Raw genomic sequence first — 15,956 nt, 5'->3', positions numbered from 1 at the left:
CGTGCGTCGTCCACACTGCAGTAGCGGCGGGCGCAGAAGCAGCAGCACCGTGTAGTTCGCGCGCGCGAGCGCCGCTGTTCCACGAGCCGCTGCAGCGCAGCACGGGCAGCAGCAGCTCCGGCCGTCTTATTTTTGGAGGCCGCGCAGAGCCCGCGCTTTCTTTCTCTCGGAGGGCTGCCGCACCGATGGCTGCGGCGGCGGCGGCGGCGGCGGCAGCGGCGTGGCACAGCCCACAACAACAGCGACGGGCCGAAAGAGAAAGCCTGCGCTCCCGCCGCAGGTTTTAAGGGCCGCGCCAGCGAGCCGGCCGGGGAGGAAGTCTCTTCGCCACACCGTCCCGTTCCGTGGAGGAGCCCGGGTGCAGTGTGGCCGGCTCCGTCGCCACAGCCACTGCTGTGTACTAGGAGGCGTCGTCGTATAGCCAGTCTCTTGTAGCCAGGAGGGTGCGATCGCTCACCTTGCCCGATTCCTACGATAGCCGGCTCGTTCGTCCAGAAAGAGTGACTCCACACGTGGCGACTCGGCCGGAAGCGGAAGTACTACTGCAGACGGCGAACGTTGTTTCTTCGACGGTGAACGCCGATGGAACTCCTATAGGGCCCGTGCAGGACGTGTTCTGGCGGAAGAGATGGGATGCAGTGGTGTTTCCGTGAAGAGAGTTAGCATGTTTCGAGAAGCGACGTCTCAGTAAGGCGTGCTCTTCACGCTTAGGAGACCTTCAGCTCATACAAGTATCCCTGCGCCTAGACTGGTGTCCACAAACTCTCAGCCCACTTGAAGCTCAAGTGGCGCGCCGACGAGCACGAGTGGGTTGCAGCTGAGCCGAAGCCATCTGCCTCGCCCGGCGAAGCCGGCGTCCTCGTGGACCACGTGCTTTCGGGGCTGCCGTCATGCGGCAACGCGTTCGATCGCCGTCGTGGGACGCCCACGGCACAGCCCACGTCCAAGCGCTTGGCGGATTGCAACACCGATGAAGAACGCCTTTCTAGAGCGGAACTGTTCGCTCAACCCAACGCGCCGCTTGTCTTATACTGCACTGGAAGCCGGAAGTCGAACTTCAAGACTCACCGAACTTACGATTGTCGTCCCCACGCGCCATCAAAGATGACATAACATGCCATCCCCGAGCGTATGAGTGCCCAAGTGAGTGTTTCGTTGTGCCGTGATCATGTTCGCATCTCCCGCGTCATCATGACGAGTCGACCGCCGGACCAATCAAGAGTGCCGAACAGGTTCGATTGCCGCCTGCCCCTCCGCCGTCTTCAGCCCGCGCCTTTCGACCGTGAGGTGGCCGCACGGTGCAGTGGCCGTCGTTATGAGTGTTTCCAGGAGACGAGTCGGTGATCGCCGCGAATCCTGGTCGGCACCGGGACGGCCCGCAGGGAGCCCGGCGCCGCTCGATCGGGCAGCTCCAGGATGCGGGAGCCACGCCGGTCGTCGTCGCGATGCTCCAAGTGCCGCTACTACTGCCGCGCCGGCACCACCTCGCTCATGTCCCACTTCGGGCTGTGCAGCCTGGTGGTCGGCTACTGCGTGATGGGCGCGTTCCTCTTCGAGTACCTCGAGGCCACCAACGAGCGCAACAAGCGGCTCGAGATGATGCGCTGGCGCTCCAACCTGGCCGACGCGCTGTGGGAGCTGACGGCCGAGGCGCCGCTCCTGGACCAGGCCAACTGGACCGGCGAGGCCGTGGCCAGGCTGCGCCGCTTCGAGGTCACCCTCGTGCAAGCGGTGCGCAAGGAAGGCTACGACGGCAAGGAGGACGCCCAGCTGCAGTGGTCCTTCACCGGGGCCCTGCTCTATTCGATCATCGTCATCACCACCATTGGTGAGTGCTTCACTATACAGGCGTCGGAGTGGTCGGTGATAGTCTGCGGAGAGATGTTTAGAAGTTACGCGCGTCCCGGAAGGTACGAGTTTACCTTTGCCAATTTGTTGTTACAGGTCAAACTTACATGTTCGCGGAGGCATGGGTTATGCTCGGCGGCTGGAAATGCGGAGTGAGAGAAAATGAAGTAGGGGGTGTAATGGTCGCACGGCCATTAAACAGTTAACTGTACTACAGTTGGCTTCTTGGCCTAGCAGTATCTGCAGCGGCACTCATCCCGAAGTCCGGAAGGCGATAGCCCTTCCGATCCCCGTGCACCCCTTGCACTGCCGAAAACTCCCACATGCCCACGCACACACACTACCGAAACCAACAGATGTTTGGCGAGAATTGCGTTTAGCTGAATAAACGCCCTAATTTATTTGCACAAGAAATTCTGCTTTTGCGCCAGGGCATCTGTAGCGGTACATTTAAGAAGAAGTCCCTATGGTGTTGGGCTGCTGAGCACGAGGTCGCGGGATCGAATCCCGGCCACGGCGGCCGCATTTTCGATGGGGGCGAAATGCGAAAACACCCGTGTACTTAGATTTAGGTGCACGTTAAAGATCCCCAGGTGGTCGAAATTTCCGGAGTCTTCCACTACGGCGTGCCTCATAATCAGAAAGTGGTTTTGGCACGTTAAACCCCATAATTTAATTTTAATTAAGAAGAAGTCCCTTGAGACCTGAGATCCGCTGCAACACCGTCATAATTCAAGAACTGCGAGTATCAAATAATCAGTAGAATTATGCGCTCCCCACTCCCCTTTATTTGTTTATAGGATATCTACAACGTGCGTCTGCACGGTGTAAATAACTATGAAGTGCATGTACAAAGCGCGCCTAAGGCATCCAGATGTCCGCTCGTTTCTGTGGCTGCGGTGAATACACTCGACACTGAGGGAATAAACCTTTTTTTCTGAGCAAGCGCAGTGTGCGCCTTAGGTGGGTGGCCTCCTTATTCGAGGTAGCCGCGAGCCATGGCTGTCTCCGTTCGATAAAGATTTGTGGATACGTTCGAGGAAAAAAAATGACGCGAAAGAAAAGAAGCCTTCTTGAAAAAGGCACTTCCACGGCTAAATCAGTGCGCAAATGATCTGCGTTCGTGGCGCTTGCTTTGGAGGAAGTGACCAGTGAGCCTCTTTAAGCTCTCATGAAATGGCAGTAACGGTGGGCGCTAGCATAGAGATTAAATAGCCGATGATGGCAGGATCCTGCAATTCTCCGTTATACACCTACAGTATTTTGAACCATAGCTGCGTCGTTTATGATGAAATAGACCGTGTATTTGCGTGGTTGCTCGAATGACGGGGAATAATAATAATATTTGGGGTTTTACGTGCCAAAACCACTTTCTGATTATGAGGCACGCCGTAGTGGAGGACTCCGGAAATTTTGACCACCTGGGGTTCTTTAACGTGCACCTAAATCTAAGCACACGGGTGTTTTCGCATTTCGCCCCCATCGAAATGCGGCCGCCGTGGCCGGGATTCGATCCCGCGACCTCGTGCTCAGCAGCCCAACACCATAGCCACTGAGCAACCACGGCGGGTAATGACGGGGACAATATACCGATTCGTTGATGCAATATAATGTCGCGATCTCGGGAAAATACTTGCCATACCACGACTTCTTCTAACAAGTGGTAGCAAGACGGAATGAGAAATGAGACGCAGTCCTCTAGGGCACACTTAATTCACCAAAAATCATGGTTCTTGAGTTTAAACTTTTTGGCATTTGGCACGACCTGACTATGACGGTCAAACATAGTGGCAGCAATACTCTATAGAAAAAGCCCTATATACATATCGGCGCAATCGGTGTATGTGCGGTCTTATTTCGCTAGCAAATCAGTGTGGATATAGCCTTTATTCTTATCGTTTCATCTTGCTCAAACCAGTCAAGGGCGCACACGTTTCTATCGTATACTGCTAGCGCGGTTCATCCCCTGCAGAAGCCGAGAGTGACTCACTCATCAATAAGGCTTCAAATGCACGGTGCTATAGCATGGTCTCTGATATCAGAGACATGAGACATCACTGGTCTCCGCACGAATGACGACACAAAGAAGGTGTGGTTGTCCTCGTCCTTCTTTGAGTATCGTCTTTCGTGCTGAAAGCAGCGCAGTAAACCGAGTGATCTCAGGACGACAGAAAGCTGAGCTAGTTGGTAAGGATTCATCATGGAAAAAAAGAGGTGAGGCGTGCAGACAGGACACAAGAGTAGAGAAGTGGACAACACGAACGCCGACTATCAACCGAGTGATCTCACTCGCTGCATCAGCTGGAGAAGAACCGTTCAACTGAGCCCACGCAAGAGCCCGCGTGCGTCTCTATGCTACGCGACTCGAGTTACTGTAAACAAATGCTAAGCGCTGGACTAGTCGATGCATTATCTACTAAAACGAAAATCAGCGAAGACGTGTACGCGCGCATAAGACAAAGAGTACGCGCAGGACGATTGCTGGACTAACAATTCTAACAATGAACTGACTTCGCTGTTCGTATATGCACCCGCACTGCCGCACCACGTGCACGCGCCAGCGCAATATAGCAGTGCCACAACTTCCACGTGCTACGCACTTCACTACTCGGGCTTTCTGTCACAATTACGATTCTAATGTATGTACACTGCTTATTCGGTTAAGGCACTTGCACGAATCCGTTCCTGCAAGTTGTCCCGAAAAAATGTAACTGCGCGACCTCGGACAAGGACAGAAACTAAAGAACGTGACAAAGACAAGCGCTCTTACATTATGGATTATGCATACCCGAGATAACCCAACGTTTCACATTACCAAGAAATTTTGTTTTAGAGATCTATCGCAGGCAGTGCTCATGTGTAACGACGCTCGCCCGTCATCGTGCGGGAGCGAGTTACTTGCACAAAGCTTTTGCGACGCCAGAACCACTTTATCGAACAACTTACTCAATAACGAGGGCCATACGACCACAATCGGCACGAAAAACGTGTTACCCTGACAACGACGCCATGTTGTCGAAGAGCGTTCTCGTTAGACCATGCATTGAAGGCGGCAGTGGAAAACGTTTCGCGAGCTCAGCTTGGGCCGCTGACAAACTTTTGCAAGGGCACGTCGCGGTGAGACGCGGCGCGTTCGTGGCTCTCCCGCTTGATGACGACCGGACGCGGCTACTCGGCAAACTCTCGGTGATCGATTGTTAAACTGAAATAGCTTGCCGGGGCGTTTTCGTTTGTATCGTTAGCAGTCAACACGCATGAGTAGGGGCTTGTTTGGGTGCGTCAGGAAGGAGGAGAAATTCGCTCGTGCCAGCTAGCATCTGCGTTCGCCTTCCTTTCTGTTGTACCGGCCCGTTTTGCTGCATTTCAAAATGGTTGTCATGTCAAAATACCAACTAGCCCAGCAATCAGCTCTTTTAATGCACGAAGGGGGAAGTCTGACGTAAAATTTGATCATCTGTAGCTCGAGATTCGTCGATATATCCGGGGGTGCCGTAACTCATATTGCCAACCGAGCATCCTCGATGACCTTAGGCTGGTAGGTATATGAGGAGAGGTTGGAGGCAGCATGCTTTCCGCTACTTCACTTTACCTAAACCTTGTTTGAAAATGTAAGACTTTCAGTTTAACACTGGAGGGCAGGAAACTTCGCCAAATTGTTTCGTGATATGAAAGAGTTTTCTCACGCGTTTTTATGCGAAGCATATTACGAGAGCTCAACCCAGCTCCTCAGGCGCGGCGGTGTCGCCTTCAATACCACGTGACACTGTGACGTCACGACAGAAAAGAAACGGGGCTCCAACTAGCGCCGTCGCTCGCGGCGTCGCCCCTCGCATCGGACGCGGTGAGCGTCGAGCAACGCAGCGTTCGGCGCGACAACGAAATGTGCGCCTGAGCAAGCGCCGCACGCCTGAGCCGACGCCGATGACACCGGCTTTTCTGCGACACGAGCTCCTTAACGCTGTCGCGTTAAAATAAAGGCTAGTATGCTTCGCATCCTGGGCTTAACCTTAGCTAAGCCACAGCCATTTTTTTTTTTTCGTGTCGCGATTCTGGCAGTTTGATATTCTGTGCTGGTGTCGTATAGCAGAGGCTGCAAGACTCAATATAGCAAACTAATGCGTTACGCCCACTGCTTGATCGTACTCGACGGGTGGATGTTTCATCAATAATACGTTCTGTCGACGTCTAAGCTCTTCCAAATATGAGAAAAAAGGGACACCGCTCTAAGGCTGTCAGATTTCAGCACCACAGCAGACGAAATGCAGAATCTAAGCGCTTGATTAGCCTTTTCAGTGCGCATTGCCTTAATTGTATAGGGTACGGAGATAACTCAACGGGTGGGGACAGAGGTGCAGGAAAGAAATATGAGCGAGCTAACCGTTAATAAAACTTTTGCCTGCACATCCACAGCTGCTGAACTTCACTATCGGTTTTACAAATCAAACTTGGCGGCATCAGAGATGCATCGCGAGGTGGATCTATAATTTGTGGCGGCAATGCTTGAACGATCTCGAAGGAGCACTGGGCGTTAATTACATCTGAGCGGGAACGTTGTAACCTATAACCTGTGACAATATTTTCGCCGATCGATTTCTCATTCGGTTGAGGTGAGAAAGGAGTTCAGTTTGACGTCATCCGGATGTCCCGGTAATGTTGTATATACGTCACATTTATCACTCGCCTAGTAAACTCAATCCATAGGATACCGTGCACGCCCGCATGGTGCTTGCCATGACGTTTGGTCCATGCAACTGAAGCGCATCGCAAAGGCGTGCGCAGCGTCACTGTGTGATGCCAAAGTGCCATCGTTCAACTAGAATACTTTACATCGCATTTAACGGACGATGTATGTACATGTTGAAAGGCATCGACAGTACACGCTGAAAGTGAGCTGTCAGCAGACATTGCATTCAAGTTACGCGTCAGACTTGAATACATCGCCACGCTGACAGCGCCACACCGCGTGGTGACGCGCACACTAAGCTTTAACGTACAGACCTCGAGCGAAAAAAGTTCGCTGCAGTTCGCGTTTCAGCAAGCAGCCTGCGAGATTTCCGGGTTATAGGCAGTGCTTTGACCGTTTTCAACAAGTGCCTTGTTCTCCGGTGGTTCGCTTCCGAGTCTTTTTTCCCGATACGTGACGGGCACTTAGAGCACCCTCTAAATGAGCGTATTGACTTCGTCGAACAAGTTCTCAACTCAAGCGGTCGATGACCAGAGGAACACGCCTTGTTTCTACCTTTTTTCGGTGCCGTTTGGCGTATCGATGGCTGAACGTTTTTCACGAGAAGTGCGCGCAGCGTAGCACGTACATGTCGTGGACCGGGCTAATGTAAAGATTCTATCCCGATGCTTTCTTTTTCGCACTTCGGCAGTGTCCGAGAGGCGCTCCGCCGACGCCATTATCGGTGTCAGCCGGTCGTGAACGTTGGGTAACAAGAAAGGAACAGAATCCTGCGAAAAGAATTCTCACATTAGGTCGACCGCGCCATTGAAAGCATTGCATGAAAACTAATTCATTGAATAAAAGGCGTGCTAACAGTACTCATACTTTTGAAAGCACATCTAAGGAGAATTACACATGCGCGTGTTTGTGTGTGTGCGTGTTTGTGTGAGTGCGTGTGCGCGTGTGCGCGTGCGTGCGTGCGTGCGTGCGCGCGCGCAGTGAGCGAAGACATGCGATGCCTTCGTTTCAGATGAATATACACACCACTGCGGTGCGACAGTCAATTGGAGAGCAACTAGCCTTCACAGCTATTGGTATATACCGGAAGTTTTTGAGCCGCTGAAACTGCTAATATGCCGATGAGCCGTTGAAACTATAACTAACGTGGAATGAGCTAACTGAACATGACCATTCTTGTGCAAGTAATGCCCGCCTCTCCAAGTATAGTCCGCCAGAATAGGCGGCATTACTTGATCTACCAAGTGGGATTGCACAAGGAGTCAGGCGGTAGGGTATTTAGTTTCAGTAAACCAGTCATCCCAAAAATGAATCTTTACCCGCGGCATTTTACGTAATTGTTCACTTCCAGTGGTAGTCCTTTCTTTTTTGCGCTTTGTCCGTGGTCTGAGCCACACTCCGCCCACGTGATCACAGGGACTTGGCCGGCCATGGACGGTGAATCAGTCACGCAAGCAGCTTTCCAAACGCAGCCTCCTTCACATGTGCGCGCATGCGCTGTCGCGCACCAATGCTGCGTAATGTAACACCTCCGGCTATTATCTCAGAGAGACAGTTGGCGTTGGCAATGATAGAAGTACACGTGATGGGGGACCGAGGTTCGATCTCACCATCGGGCACGTGTTCCAATTTACCCACGAATCATTTGGCAAGACAGGAACGGAAACCAGCAGCCACGGTCAGGAAAACCCGGGAGATTACGCAAAGAAAGGTTCCGCTTCAAAAAAAAAAAACACATACACATAGTAGAGCGAAAAGAAGCCTTACTCTGACCGGCCTAGGTGTATCTAATCCCGTCGGCACGTAGTGTGTGGGCTCTTAAAGAAGCACAAGCTTCGTGGTGGCCGCAGCCTATCTGGCTGGAGATTTTATAGCCCGACAGGAACAACAACACTGCGACGGGCAGCCCTGTCAAAATATACATGCACTCGGTTTGGCCCGTATTTACACTTGCCACCGCTTCCCGTCTGTGCCGCAGCTCATACATATATGTTCACTCGAGCGGCGTGCGACCTCGGATAGGGCAGCCGTCCTTCCATGCACTACGTCGGTTCTCGATCGTGCTGCCCGTAACAACAGGCGTCAAGTTTATCTTCGAGCGAGACGCGCTTTTCTCTTGGTCTTAGAAGTCTCCGCCGCTCCCACTGGCGCTTTTCACCCTGAGGCTTCGGCTACCGGGTGATGCCTGTTTTACGGCCGACCCCTGCCCGCTTTTACTGGCCAGCTGTCGATGGGTTTCGGCGCAATATAAATGAATAAGGCCACGGAGATGCTGTTGCTTTTTCTTGGTTCTACTGGCGTCTGTATCTTATTCTTAGTTTCTTTCGTTTTTATGAATTTATTGCGATTCATGCTTCGCGAAAGTTTTTCCCACGACAGGTATACCATGCGCTGGTGTGTCTCAGTCTCTCCTTCGTCCTCCGTCATGGTCTTGTTCGCAAAAAGCTGCGTTCATATACAGGCAGGTGCATAGTTAATGGGAACATGCAGACATCTGGTGCAAATCTCGCATGTGGTGCTGTCGCTGATGCCTGCGAGAGCCCTATCGGTGCACCACGCAGTTTTAAAGGGAAGCTGAAGAGTCTGTCGAATTCAATAAGACGCTCATATACGGATGCGGGAACCTTATAAACCATGTCGGTAAAATTTGGGTTTTTTTTTTCAATTAGGAGCGACGTAATCGTCGGTTGAAATTGCGCTGTAGCTCCGCCCCCTTTGAGTGAGCGAGCGGAGCGGAGACCGGAAACCGCGGTGTTGTGACGTAAACTCTGCTTCGTTCCTTCGCAGCGTCCGCGACCGTGCCTGACCGCGCTTGTTTCTGCGTGCGTGCCATCGTGTATCTGCTTCGATCGACCCTGCATTCCTTTGTTGGTGCGTCTGCGTGTATGTAGAGTGGTAGTCAACGTGCGTGGTAGTCAACGTGAGTGGTAATCAACGTGAGTGGTAGTCAACGTGAGTGGTAGTCAACAGATGAAGGTCGCTACACGTACCGCATGAACCGGGAAGCTTTTCGCGCGTTTAAACCGTCTTTGTAGATTGCCGACAGCTTTGGACAGCGCACAAATGCCGACGATCGCATCCCCGCTTACGTTCCACGAGGAGGCATGCAGGAACACAACACTACAGTTGTTTGACCGGAAACTAGCTCACTAGATCACCGAAAGATCGCCGAGATCACTAGATCGCTTTGGAAAAAACACACTCACTAAAGAGCATTTCCAACACGAGGAGATCACAAGGCTTTGCTTTCGTTCGCGTCTAAAGCACTGCTCGCACTAGCATCGTTTGCTTCTTCGAGAGGCCGGCTCTTCGCAATCGGCTCGTACATGTAGGGAGTAACGCCGAACTCCTCAGAAAGACGCAGTCTCTCTAAATTTTCCATTACCGTCTCAGAAAACAGCACCAAACTACCTGGCACCGCGCTTCATGTGTAGCGGCAGCGGTCGGCAGCGGCAGAGTTGACGTCACGACGCAGAGTTGACGTCACAGGCGGAAACGAGACGCACGAGCTGGGCGTGTCCGCTGCTGCACTTTTCGTCAAAATAAAATATATTTGCGCTTTCTTTCGCTCAATTTGGATACGATATTCGAATTCGGAGGGTTGAAAACCATTATGTACAGATGTTCACTCATTTTTTCTGGAAAACCTTTCAGCTTCCCTTTAACACAGAGAAGAAGAGTCTACGTCATCGTCCGCATTAACCGTGCCGCAAACCTGGACGTCTTCAGAATCGCCAGAGAGGGGAAACTAGCTCCTTTTCTACTAAAATATGTCACGAAACTAGAGGCTGTTACGCTGCTTTTGATACACGGGTCGCTTTACGAACTTCGTGATCTGATAGCCGGGTTATCTTAAGTTATACGAGGTCTGTCCCAAAAATTCATGCAGTGAGTCTACAGAAAAACTCGCAGGATGGCAATGTTTAAGCGTTAGATGTGGGGCGCTAGGCGTTTTAGCTCCCGATCTCGAGCTCACCAAATCGCTTGGTGGCGTGAAGTTCCTGCCTCCTTCATGAGATTTCAGTGTGACCGACGTTTTATGGTGTTACTTGCTTTAACCGGTACGCTCGCGTACAATGCTCGATAGCTTCCCGGCTTTCGAAGCAGCACAGTAGGCTGGAAGGTGCGCAGAAGTACGCCTTCTACGTGCCTCAGGCCAGGTGCCTCGTCCGGCGCGCTTCTATGCGCCGGACGAAGCGCGGTGAAAGGCGCGGTGACGCGGACAAAGTGAAGTGATGTGAACTGATGTCACCACGTAAAAGTGACGTGTACTCACTAAAGATGCAATAATATTCACACCAAAATTAATTTCTTTTTTCGGAATAGCCGGAAAGTGCACCCTTCTGAAAGGAATGAAAGATGCATATGGCTACCCACCGATCCCTCGGACACTGGCTACTAGGAGCTGCCTGAGAGAATGGATTTCTCTGCGTATATTAAACATTTTTCCGTGGCAGTATAACGTTGTCGAGCCCTTATGGCATGTATGCGATATTCCTATGCCAATTGTTCTTCGCTGAGGATCTGTTTAAGCGGCATTTTTAGCCTTCCGTTGCACGCCACCGTGATTTTAGACAGGCCACCGCATGCTAAGCAAAGGGAAGCGGACCAATCGCCAACGCCAGCCCAACCCTCGCCGTCTGGTTATCTACTTACGCTACGCTAGCTCATACCAAGCGAACACAATCCATTTCTGCATGCTCCTCGCCTCTCGTTAGCTAATTAAATAAGAAAAAAAAACTTTCAAAGTAGAAAATGCTGTTTGCTTTCAAAACAACCAAAAGTGATCTCCTATGAATGAGGAGAGCATTTCATTGGCCTCTTCAAACAATGCTGCGGTTTCATCGCCTCATGCTTGCGTTGGCGGTTGCCTAAATTTGACATCAGAACATTGGAATAAAACCAGAATTGAATAGTCTGACGTTATACGGCTCCTAGTGCGTGTTCAAAAATGTCAGCATCGAGAGAATAAGTTCTTTCACGCCTCTACGCCTCTATCCTCTCAACCTGGGTGAAAGTCTGACCGCTGAATATGCTCGCTTACGGGCTCACAACCACTGCTTCCACGAAACCTTAGTGTTCACGAAAAGGTGAGGTGGATAAACATCGCGCTGGGCCTTATCGCCGTGTTGGAATATCTCCCGATAACTAGAAAATGGTGGCATAAAAACTTCTGAAAGGCGCGCCATCGTCGTGCTGCCCCCTACCGACGGCACATGCCCCGCGCACCCACGCGCATGGTTAGTGTGTCTCCAGAGATGCGCAGTTCGTTTGGCTACGCTTTCTGTGATTACGCTTCCTCTTGGGGCGTCGGCACCAGAAATTTGCAATAGGAACGTATGTGATGCCATGTTGAATTTTGTGATACAAAGCACTGTCATGTTAACTTTATCATTTTATTTTCCTCAACATGAAAACAAAAATGCTGACTTCAAATATTAAAATAATAGAGGATGAGATATTAGCGGTTAGTATTCAGTTAATATCTCATTCTTAATCCCCAAAATTCTATTTAATCCTTATTCTCTTTTGTTTACCTACTGCCGCCCGATTCATGGCCGATCCCCCGCGGTAGGTTGAGCCATACCTGTATGCACCAAACCAAACCAAACCACACTTTTCTCAATCAGCTCCTTGGCGAAGCCAGGACAGCGGTCTGCCTGCCGCCGCTGGCACGAAGGCACGAAGCACATTATAAGCACAAATACAGCGCTCCTGCTGAGCGACTATATATGGCGTCTGCATGCACTGGTCTGAGCGGAACGGACGGTAAAGTTCAAGCTAAAATGATATCGCTCATTGCACTGACAGCTGACTGGCGTCGACGGTTTCCCATTCATTCCCACCTCGTGCGCCGTCGAGGTGCCACGCCTGCGCAACGCCACTGGACGCGCTTCTCGTCACGCCACCGTCGTGAGACACCCGGAGGCTTCCAGCATAGAGTTTCCTACAAAAAATACTAGAGGGAACTCTGGCGCTATAGTGTCTACGGGAGCTGCAACGGTAGCGGTTGTCCCAGCATGGGAATTATGGGAAGTACATGGATTTGCCTAAACTTCGTCCTTTTGGCTTCAAACGGTTTTGTGACTTTGCAAACTCGTCATTTTCAACAGTGTATTGCTTAACAAATAATTAAACAAACACCATTAAAATTGCCCGATGACAGGATTCGAACACAGGGACACTAGCGCAGAAGCCTGATATTGAAACCATCAAGCCCCGGACGCACGCATCGACGAGCAAATGAAGCGCCCTTATGAATTTATCGCGGGCATGCCAGTGCCTTGAGACGCTTGGCGCGTTTCGATTTGGCCGCCTGGACAAGCTCAGTCGTTGCAATTAATAGCAATTGTACGCGTTCCCGGCGTCTTCTGCACTTCGAAGAATATAGATTGCACTGAAATATACGACAATAAGATTTATATAGCGTAACATACAAAGCTACAAGAACGTTTGAATCCACAAGCACGAAGATCACACAAATCCATGTAGTACTTCCCATCATTCCCATGGTAAGGACAACGACTGCAGCGCCAGAGTTCCCTCTAGTAATTTTTGTAGCAAACTCTATGGGTTCCAGGGCACTGTTCCTTCTGCTCAGCGGCAATTGCCTCGCGTGTCGCGTCGTCCCACAATATGGCGCCCGTGTACAGTTGTAACACCGTCCGAGGAACTCCAGCGCAACGCTGAACTTCACCGCCGCCGTCGATAGTTATTCCTTCGGTTGAAACCGTATAACTCTTTAAGCGATAGCTTCTTCACCACTTCAGACACTTTCTGTGCTCGTTGGTAGAGAATGGCGTTTCCAGGCTAAATGATGCTGCTTAAGATAGCCAGCATATTTTAAGCACTATTATTTGTCTAAATACGCCTGATTGATAAATACACCTCACCACATGAGAGATGTGGTGAGGAAGCACGGAAGGAGTGTGAAGAGGTGCGAGGAAGAAAGAGCGACACGAAACTCCGAGGAACGCGAGGGACGTGTACTATCGTTTAGAGGTTTAAAGCGAAGTTTTCTTTGCCTACGCCACCACGGCTTGTCGCGAGTCTGTCTCATACGGAACAGTCACAAGGCCGACCAATCAGCCTATATATCCAAGTGCAGCGGCGTTACAGATGTACCGTTGATCGACTTGGTTCCCCACGGAACTGCCCAGTGAAGAAGAAAGAAAGAAAGAAAGAAAGAAAGAAAGAAAGAAAGAAAGAAAGAAAGAAAGAAAGAAAGAAAGAAAGAAAGAAAGAAAGAAAGAAGATGAAAGAACGGTGCCTGAACATTCTCAGTGCAAAAAATACCCGCCTTCAAACACATGTATAATCATTTTATTCAAGTGAAACCCTCTTTGCCTTCCTGCTCGGAGTCTGGCGTGTCTGCTCGGTCGCTTTGTCTCCGAATAAAGTGAGCCGACCCCGGAGACGGCGAAAAAGTAAACTGTCTATCCCGGAAATAGTGTTATCAAAGTTAGGCTGATTCCGGAGACAGCAATTCGCGGTCGCGTAGATAACATCGGTCACGTGGCTGGGGAGTTTCCGCGGTGTGTGCGCCCTGTGGGCGCGTGGGTGAGACAGTGCGCGTAAGTAAGGCTCAGCATGTAAACTTGTTGCAGAAACTATCAAAGACGACTTCAAAGAAATCAAATGAACGCACTAGCGATACTTCCGAAATATACTTCTGACGTCGATAACTAAATGTTTGATGATGACGGCGCAAATTATCGTCAACGTGTTTTAATAGACCTATGGCAGCGTGAAGGCGACGGCAGAATGACAAAGATGGCATGTCACCATCACGACACAGCGCGACTACGGTGGCGTGACAACGGCTACGCACGTGCGCTTTCTTTTCCGCTCGTTCCCTTCACGGAGGGCACGTGCTTTTCCGACCATTCGCTTTAACAGCGTGCAAACCCCACGCATTGTGGAGGTCGGTCGAAGGGAAGCTGCGGTGAACCGGCAAGGCAAGATGACGCATCTCGTCTAGCCATCATTGGTGCTCTCGTTAACTCGGTCCTACCTCTTTCGGTTGTCTGGTGGGGGAGCCCGGGCTTTCACTAGTTCTTTTGCGAGGGCTCTGCGTCTGGCTTAGGTCGCTAATGGTGCGTTCCATCTGTCCTAGTTTGGCAAAGACAAGCTGCATCTGCTGAACGAAGTAGGCTAGCGACACTATTTGCGGTTGCTGCGTTGTCAAGGGCTGCACAACGGGTGAGGTCGCTGGGCCTGGCGCGTTGCTCGATTGCTTTAAATGTGGTGCCTCGAGGCGTGCCATCCTAGACTTAGCCTCCTCTAATTCTGTTTTGAGTTGTCTGTTCTCGTCTAATACCCTTCTGTATTCAGGGTGTTGCGTGATCGGTGGTGTAACAGATGTATATTTGGCAGTGGGAGATACGACTTGCGCCCAGCTTACCTGATTCGCCTGTGGCTTGCTCTGTGCCAGAGACGCCCCGGGTGACTTGCTTCTCGGATGGGCTTTCGCCTTCGTGTTCTCCTGTGTGGTTGGTCTTGGCCTCGACGTGGACCTTCGACGCTGCTGCCCTGATTGTCCGTGCTACGAGCAGTTGCTCAATGGCGTGCGCGATCTTGAGCGACTCCTGCTGGTCGCACCTCTTCCGCAAGCCCATTCGAATTCTTCGTTCTCCTAGGAGAACCAACGAGGTGCTGGCTTGTGTGGTTTCGTGGGTGGTTTCACTGCCTGGTTTCGTACAGGCTTGAGGCGTTTTGGGCAACTGCGGTCTCCAGTTAGATGGTCCCCAGAGCAAATTGAGCATGTCGGGGTACAGTTGTGAGTTACTTCTGTGTTGCGCACTCCACAGGTACGGCACGTGAGCAAATCTGGTTGCGGACATACGTCGGTGCGGTGGCCAACTTCCCCACACGCTCGGCAGAATTGGACCGTGTTACGAAAAGGAATGCACTCCTTCTCACCTCCTCTGTAGTAAATGTATATCGGTAGCACGTCTCCGAAGAAAGTAAGGAGAGCACTCTGAGAGTCTACCAACATCCGGGTCTCTACCAGCTCCACGCCCTGAGTGCAAAAACGGATGCTCGCTTTGAGAGTCTCAAACGCAGTGTGCGGCTCTATACCGTGGATAACACCTCTCCTGGTTCCTTTGCCTGGCGTGGCGTAAACATTGACTAGTTGCGGTCTTCCGTTGATCTTCTTCAAAGACGTGACGCCGCTCATCGCCATTGCGACGGTCGCATGCGGGGTGGACGCTAGTGCTAGTTGGAGCCCGAGTGGATGCGGAGGATGAACTGGTCCCACCTTATGTTTCCTTGACAGGCCTTCACTACTGCGTCGGTAAGCGCTTGGGTGGTTACATTCCTCAGTGGCAGTCCCTGGTGAGGTTGAAAGACCACTTTCAGGTCATCCTTGGGTAGTGGTGGAGGCCTGCGTCTCGTGGGCCGGCCCCGGCGTTTTGGCTGG

The 15,956-nt window shown here is 51.4% G+C and overlaps 1 protein-coding gene across 1 annotated transcript in view; it reads left to right on the top strand.

Moving 5' to 3' along the window:
- Window positions 1-15,956, top strand: part of LOC135900875 (potassium channel subfamily K member 18-like) — a 38,796-nt gene that overhangs the window by 404 nt on the left and 22,436 nt on the right. The window contains exon 1 of the mRNA XM_065430467.1: window positions 1-1,828. This exon is cut by the window's left edge and continues 404 nt beyond it. Within this exon, the coding sequence (XP_065286539.1) occupies window positions 1,417-1,828 (412 nt within the window). The 5' untranslated portion in view covers window positions 1-1,416. The remainder of the gene's footprint in view (window positions 1,829-15,956) is intronic.

The sequence above is a fragment of the Dermacentor albipictus genome, chromosome 2 (genome assembly GCF_038994185.2).
Source record: "Dermacentor albipictus isolate Rhodes 1998 colony chromosome 2, USDA_Dalb.pri_finalv2, whole genome shotgun sequence".
NCBI lineage: Eukaryota > Metazoa > Arthropoda > Arachnida > Ixodida > Ixodidae > Dermacentor > Dermacentor albipictus.
The sequence above is the reverse complement of the archived record's forward strand: the minus strand, read 5'-3'. Positions and strand labels throughout refer to the sequence as shown.